This window comes from Centrocercus urophasianus, unplaced genomic scaffold (genome assembly GCF_019232065.1).
Source record: "Centrocercus urophasianus isolate 14NV4802_14NV808 unplaced genomic scaffold, USGS_Curo_1.0 seq_1111, whole genome shotgun sequence".
In the NCBI taxonomy this organism is placed as follows: Eukaryota; Metazoa; Chordata; class Aves; order Galliformes; family Phasianidae; genus Centrocercus; species Centrocercus urophasianus.
Window position 1 is genome coordinate 1 of NW_024884267.1, and position 7,237 is coordinate 7,237.

The following is a 7,237-nucleotide window of genomic DNA, read 5'->3' on the forward strand; positions in this document are numbered from 1 at the left end:
CGCCCGCGCGCCGCCCCCGCCGCCGCCATCTTGGCCCCGCGCGCTGCCCGGCCCGGCCCGCCCGCACTGCGCCTGCGCAGAAGCCGCGGAGATGGGCGTGGCTACAGCACCGCCATTGGGGAAAATGGAGTGGGCGGGGCTTAAGGGAGATGGGCGTGGCTTTTCGTCGGGAGCGGGAGTGGCTTGTTGGAGGGGAAATGGGCGTGATTTTGGTAATGAGGGCGTGGTTTAAGTAGTGGGCGTGGCTTCGGGGAAGGGGGCGTGGCTTTGGAAGCGGAGGGCGCTCCTCGGGTGCGGTCCCAGCGGGCGGTCCCGGATGGAGGGAGGGGATCTTGGGGTGTCGGAGCTGTGATCCCCGTGGATCCTTTCCGGCTTGGGATAATCCATCATCCCAGCATCCCGTGATTCCGTGTTGCCACGATGATTCTATCGTCCCACAATCCCTTGATGAAGCGCTGGAGATACGGTTATGGTACACGTAGGGGTGTGGGGATGAGCTTTGCACTGAGAGCACCCCTGGGCTGTGTTCCAGGACCCTGCAGGGCTCGTGATGGTGCCACAACTTCAGGGATGTCCCAGGCAGGGTACCGCATACCACATCGCCACAGGTGTCCCTATGTCCCCATGTTCCCATGTCACTGCATCCCTGTGGCCCTATGTCTGTGTGATGCCCCTACATCCCTGTGTCCTCACGTCCCCATGTCCCCACATCCCTACATCCCTGTGTCCCCGCGTTCCTGTGTCCCTGTGTCCCCATGTCACTGCATCCCTCTGTCTCTGTGATTTCCCTCCATCCCTGTGACCCACTGGGGTGCTGGGGATTCCAAAGGTGCTGGGGACACTGAGGACATTGGGGTCATTAGGAGGATACTGGAAACAACTGGAGATGCTGGGGAACACAGTGAGAACACTGAGGATGCTGGGAACACTGGTGGCACTGGGAATACTGGGGATGTCAGGGACATGGGGCGCTGAGGATGCTGGGGACACATTTTCCCCTTACACCTCAATTTTTCCCCTTAACTCTCCTGGTGGTGACTGACACTGCTCCAGTGTTTTTGTGCTCTCTCACCCGATGCATGGATTCCTCCAGCAGTGTCAGGCTGAGTGCTGCCCAATCCTGTGTCCATTGCTACCTGCCTGCCATAACATCATGCTGCCCTGTCTCCAATCCCTACCCAATCCCATCCCATCCCCACTTCTATCTTCATCTCCATCCCATCCCCACCTCCACCTCCACCTCCATCTCCATCTCCACCTCCACCTCCACCTCCACCTCCATCTCCATCTCCATCTCCATCTCCATCTCCATCTCCATTTCCATCCCATCCCATCCCCATCTCCATCCCATCCATCTCACCCCAATCCCCATCCTACCCCATCCCATCCCCTCTCCCTCCCCATTGCATTCCATCCCCACCCTCTTCCTATCCTCATCCCAGTTATCATCCACATTCTATCTCATCCCCACCCCCTCTCCATCTCATTCCCATCAGCATCCTCATCCTCATCCCCAACTCCATCCCCATCCTATTCCATCCTCACCCCCTCCCCATCCCCATCTCCATCCCCATCCTATCTCATTCTCATCCCCCCACTCACCCCGAGTGGAAAAGGGGGAAAAGGATGAGTAGGGCTGCCCCCACCCGCCCCCGCGAGGGGCGGCCCGCCGCCGCCCGGCACTCTGGGGCTGAGATAGGGGGCACACGGGGTGCCATGGGGAGCCCCTCACCAGCAGCCTGGCACAGGGACCCTCATCCCATCCCCACCATGACGTGGCTCGGATAGGCACGCTTTGGCACTGCTTGGCACAGCACGGCTGGGCGCAGCGCCCCGAGCTTGATACGACTTTACATGGCACGGCTCAGCTTGGCACGGCTCAGTTTGGCACAGCTCGGCACGGCACGGTTCGCTGGGGCTCAGATGAACACGGCACAGCTCAGCACAGCTCCCCAGGACGTGGCATCGCTATGCTCCACCCTGGGCAGGGGGCACAGGTTCGGGTGAGGAGCGGACCCGACCCCGTTCCTGGCCGAGCCGTGTCGAGCCGAGCCGAGCCAAATCCCGAGCAGCGGAGCCGAGCCGAGCCGAACCAAATCCCGAGCAGCGCAGCCGAGCCGAGCCGAGCCAAATCCCGAGCGGCGGAGCCGAGCCGAGCCGAGCCGAGCCGAGCCGAGCCGAGCCGAGCCGCCCCGTTCCCCATGGCTCCTCCCGCTGCTCCTCCCGCCCGGCGATATTTAACCTGGGCCGGGTGGGGAGAGGCAACGCGCAGAGAGAGCGGCTCCCAGCGGAGCCGACACCGGGACCGGGCAGCCCCGCAGGCAGGTACGGGTGGCACCGGGCACGGCACGAGGCGGGGTGGGCACCGGGGGAACAGCGCTGCTATCGGCGCAGACTTCGGCGCTGGGACCCCCGGAGCCGCTTCGTGGTACATTGCGCTGAGCCGAGCCGTGCCCATCTGCGCCCATCCGAGCCTTGCCCGGCCCTGAGCGGCTCTCCTCTCCCCGCAGCAGCCGCCCCGGCCACGCCATGAGAGCAGCGCTGGGTTGCATCACCCTCGCTCTGTGCGCTCTACAGCTGCCCCACGGCCGAGCCCTGCCCCACGGCCGCTCTCCCAAGCACAGGTGAGGCGATCCAGCATCGCCCCGCATCCCGCAGAGCGGGGGCAGCTCCGGGGGTCCGTGGAAGGGAGACGGGGGGGACTGCTATGGATCCTTTTGTGGTGGTCCCGAAGTGCTGCGGGAGCCCCGGAGTGGGGCAGGGAATGGGGGAGATAGGGGAATAGAAGATTGGGATGGGGAATGGGAATAGGGGTGGGGGTATGGGGATAGGGTGGAATGGGGACGGGGATGGGATGGAGATCTAGGGAATGGGAGGTAGGGGGTGGGATGGAAGATTGGGACAGGGATGGGGATATGGGGAATGGGAAATAGGGGGGAATGGGAGATGGGGAGAAGGAGGTATAGATAGAGATATATATTGATAGAGATGTATTGATAGAGAATGGGGGTAGAGATAGGGGATGGGACCGGGGAATGGGGATGGGGATTGGGTGGAATGGGGAATGGTGATAGGGATGGGGACATGGGGGATGGGGAATAGGAGATATCTGATGGGGAAGGGGGACAGGGATGGAGATACGGGGAACGGGAGGGGGGGATGGAGTAGGAGACAGGGGATGGGAATGGGACCAGGGATGGGGTGGAATGGGGGATGGGGAATTAGGATAGGGATGAGAGTCAGATATGGGGAATGAGCATGGGGGATGGGACCAGGGAATAAGGCAGAGTGGGGATAGGGATGGGGGTATGGGGTCTGAGAGAGAGGGAATGGGGTACAGGGGCTGGGAAAGGGGGATGGGGTGGAATGGCTGGTGGATGACGTGGAATTGGGTGAAAATCAGATATGGAGAATGGGAATAGGGATGAGGATTTGGAAAATAGGGGGGAATGGGAGATGGGGAATAGGAAATATGTTGGGGGATGGGGACAGAGATGGGCTGGAATGGGGATAGGGATGGAAATATGGGGAATGGGACCAGGGAGTGGGGTTGGAGTTGAATGGGAGACAGAAGATGGAACCAGGGAATGGGGCGGAATGGGGATAGGGCTGAGGATATGGGGAATGGGAGATAGGGGATGGGGAACAGGGCTGAGGAATGGGAATGGGGTGGAACTGGAGATGGGGAATTGGGACAGGGATGAGAATCAGATATGGGGAACAGGGGGTGAGGAATGGGACCAGGGGATGAGATGGAGGGGTGGGGAGGGAGGGGGGAAAGGATAGGAATATGGGAAATGGGACTGGGGGATGGGGAACAGGGCTGGGATGGAATGGGGATGTGGGGGATGGGAGACGGGATGGGGAATGGGGACCTGAGCCTGAGTGGGAAGGGCTGAGGGGCGCTGAGGGCTGCACACACACACACACAGGGGCACCATGGGTGTGTATGGGGTCCGTGTGCATTGTGTGAGGGTGTGGGGCGTGAGGATGGCGTGGGACACGCGTGTGTCAGGCGGTGTGCACATGCCTGGACACGCGTGTAGCTGTGTGTGGGGGGTTGATGGCGTGCGTGCGTGGCTGCACGCGCTGCGGCACGTGGGTGTGCGGTGTGGGTCAGGGGTTACGGTGCTTTCATGGGTGGGAGAAGGGGGAACACGACTGTATGTGTGGGGTCACCCCATGCCCGTAGTTGTGTCCGTGTCCATATCTGCTGGGGGGTGCTGTCTCTGATGTGGATGGGGGCAGGTGACATGTCCTAGGCGTGGCTCTCTGCCCAGTGCCCCCTGTGCACAAACCCCCCCCCCCACCCCCTTCTCTCTGCAGATTCCCAGGGGCAGTGAACCAGTGCGGGATCAGGGCAGAGGATGGACAAGTGCTTGGGGGAGGGAGGGGGAAGAAGGGCGAGAGCTGAGCCAGGGATGCAGTCACGGTCATGGGCAGAGAGCAGCTAGGTGTGTGTGTCTGTAGGGGGGGGGGGCTCTGGGGCACATGCATGGGGGGTGTTGGATACAATGCTCTGCACCCACCCCATCCCACTGACCCCATCCCACTGACCCCATCCCACTGACCCCATCCCACTGACCCCATGCCATTCTCTTGCAGGGAACCCCCAGATCGGAGACTCCCCCCGGCCATTCTGCGCTTACCCCACCGGCACCCACCGTCGCCCCATGGGGAGCCTCCCCCAGGGCTACAATCCAACCTCAGACTCAAACAGCTCATCATCCCTCGCCCCCAACCGGCCCTATGGCACGGCCCCAAGCCGTCCCCAAGGCACAGACACCGACACCCCCCGGGGCAGCGGGGCCGGCGTCACGTCGGGGTTCGGCTGCACCGCGCTCAGCCACTGCGGGTGAGCTGCGTGCTGGGCACGTGTCAGGTGCAGAACCTCAGCCACCGCCTATGGCAGCTGATGGGCCGCCCAGGCCGCCAGGACTCATCCCCCATGAACCCCAACAGCCCCCACAGCTATGGGTAAAGGGTTTGTTTTTTTTCCCCCCCCTGCTTCTCCCCCTTCCCAGGACTGTGTGGGTCGGGTAGGAGCTGACACTAAAGCACTTCCAGCAGCTGTGGGCTCCTGTGTGCCTTTCCGTGGGATCCCTGCAGGGGATGGGGCAGCAGGGGGGTGGTGAAACCTCACAGGGTTGTACCCGTGGAGGGGATGGGATGGACGGAGCGCAACAGGGGGGATATCGACCATGGGTCCAAGCGAGCAGCACTTCCATGGAGGTACCATCATGACTGCCCCATGGCTGCAGCTCCGTGTGCCCCGTTCCTGTGCCAACTCTGGGGTGCACAACTGCACGGACACCCCTAGGACTCTCCTGGGAGCCCCGACCCCTCCTGTCTCCATTGGGTCCCCGCCCCAGCGAGGTGCCCTGGGCTCAAATGCTGCGATTTTGGCACAGATGCGCGCGGCCGCGTTCCCCCAAGCCGTGCGCGCTGACCCGGGGGATCGCGATCCTGCGGTGCCGCCTGGCGGCCGCGCTGCTCTGTCCGTCCGTCCGTCCAGCCATTCTTGTGTCCGCCTGGCTTCCCGCCCATCTGTCCGTCCTCCTGCCTGGCTGGCTGTCCGTCCGCACATCCACTTCTCCATCCGTGCGTCTGTCCATCCGTCCATCCATCTGCCCGTCTGTCCTTCCTTCCTCCTGTCTGTTTGCCCTCCTGGCCCATCCCCCTCCCCAAGTCCATCTGTGCCCCCAGCCCCTCTCCCCCATCGGGGTGCAGTGTCTCACCCCCCAGTTCTCCCCCTGTTGGCTGCACCGTTTCCAACTCCCAGGATGTGGAGGGGGTGCGAGAAGCGGAGGATCCCCACATCCCCTTTCTCCCTCCCCCAGCCCCAACCAACACCCCCATCTCCACTCCCACAGGCTGGAAAAAGCCACTGGGCCCTTGGGGGGAGGGAGAAAGCAGCAGCAGAACCAGGGACCCCCCCCCTAACCCCAATCTGCAGCCCTACACTCGGTGCTTGTCCCACTTGTCCCCGCCACCCCGTGCCCCTTTGCCCCGAGCAAGGAGCAGTGCGGTCAGACTTCAGCTCCCCCCACCACCTCCTAAAGCTCTAGGGATCCTACCTACAGATGAAGTTCCTCAGCAACGGGTGGATTGGGGGAGGCTCCTCGCTTCCAGGCTGCATTTGTGGGGCAGGCCAGGTTGTGGGGAGCAGCTCAGGACTCCCCGATGCAGTGACCGCAGCACCTCAGGGTGCCTTGGCCATGGGTTCAAACATTAACTGGGGGCGGTTAACTGGTGACTGATTGCCCCTGCGCCTGGGGATAAAGGTGGGGGGTCCTGGCAGCTGCATGTGTGCCCCCACCCTGGACAGCAATGAAGGTCCTGCAGGCGGTGAGTAGCTCATGGAGGGCAGGACAGCAGCCACCCTCCCCCTAAGGAAGCCCACCCTATAACTTGGAGTGGTGAAGAGCAGCCATGGGGGAGGCAGGAGAGTCCCTCTGTGGAGGGGGTGGGGGGTCTCAGGGCTTCAGTGCCATCACCTCAAAGTGGGGCCCAGGCCCATGGATCTGACTCCCAAAGCAATGGATCTGACCATGCAACACCGTGCAATGTTGCTCAGTGTTGTGCAGCCGGAGGTGGGGGGGGCGCCCCCCCCTTCTTTTGGGGTCACAACATTCCTGAACCCTCACTCTGCTCCGGGGAGGTGGAGGAATGGGGGCACTGGTTGGGTTAAGGGCTGGCCCTGCTCACCTGGAGCCTTCCACCAGGACCCCAACCCTAATGAGCCACAGGCCAGCAAGGACAAGGCTGAGCTGCGCAACTACACGGTGAGGGGCGGCTGTGGGGCTGGAGGAAGTCCACAGGGCTGAGGGGTCCATGGAGCTGGAGGGAATCCATAGGGGTTAGGGATCCATGGGGCTGGGGAGAATCCATAGGGCTGAGGGATCCATGGGGCTAGAAGGGGGTCCATAGGGCTAGAATGTCTGCGGGGCTGGAGGGATCCATGGGGCTGAGAGGCCTGTGGGACCAGAGGGAGTCCATAAGGCTCGAAGGTGGTTCACAGGGCTAAGGGGTCCATGGGGCTAGGGAGGGGTCTGTGGGGCTAGAGAGAATCCATAGGACTGAAAGGTTCATAAGGCTGGGGGTAGTCCATAGGGCTGGAGGGAATCTACAGGGTTGTGGGATTGAAGGGTTTGTGGGGCTGGAGGAAATCCATAGGGCTGAGGGGTTCGTGAGGCTGGAGGGAGTCCATAGGGCTGGAGGGAATCTACAGGGCTGA

General features: G+C 62.5%; 1 protein-coding gene across 1 annotated transcript in view; it reads left to right on the forward strand.

Moving 5' to 3' along the window:
* Window positions 1-4,865: 4,865 nt before the first annotated feature.
* MIOX (myo-inositol oxygenase) overlaps window positions 4,866-7,237 on the forward strand; it is a 4,213-nt gene continuing 1,841 nt past the window's right edge. Inside the window, exons 1-2 of the mRNA XM_042809201.1 lie at window positions 4,866-4,977; window positions 6,726-6,785. Coding sequence (XP_042665135.1) covers window positions 4,906-4,977; window positions 6,726-6,785 — 132 coding nt within the window. The 5' untranslated portion in view covers window positions 4,866-4,905. The remainder of the gene's footprint in view (window positions 4,978-6,725; window positions 6,786-7,237) is intronic.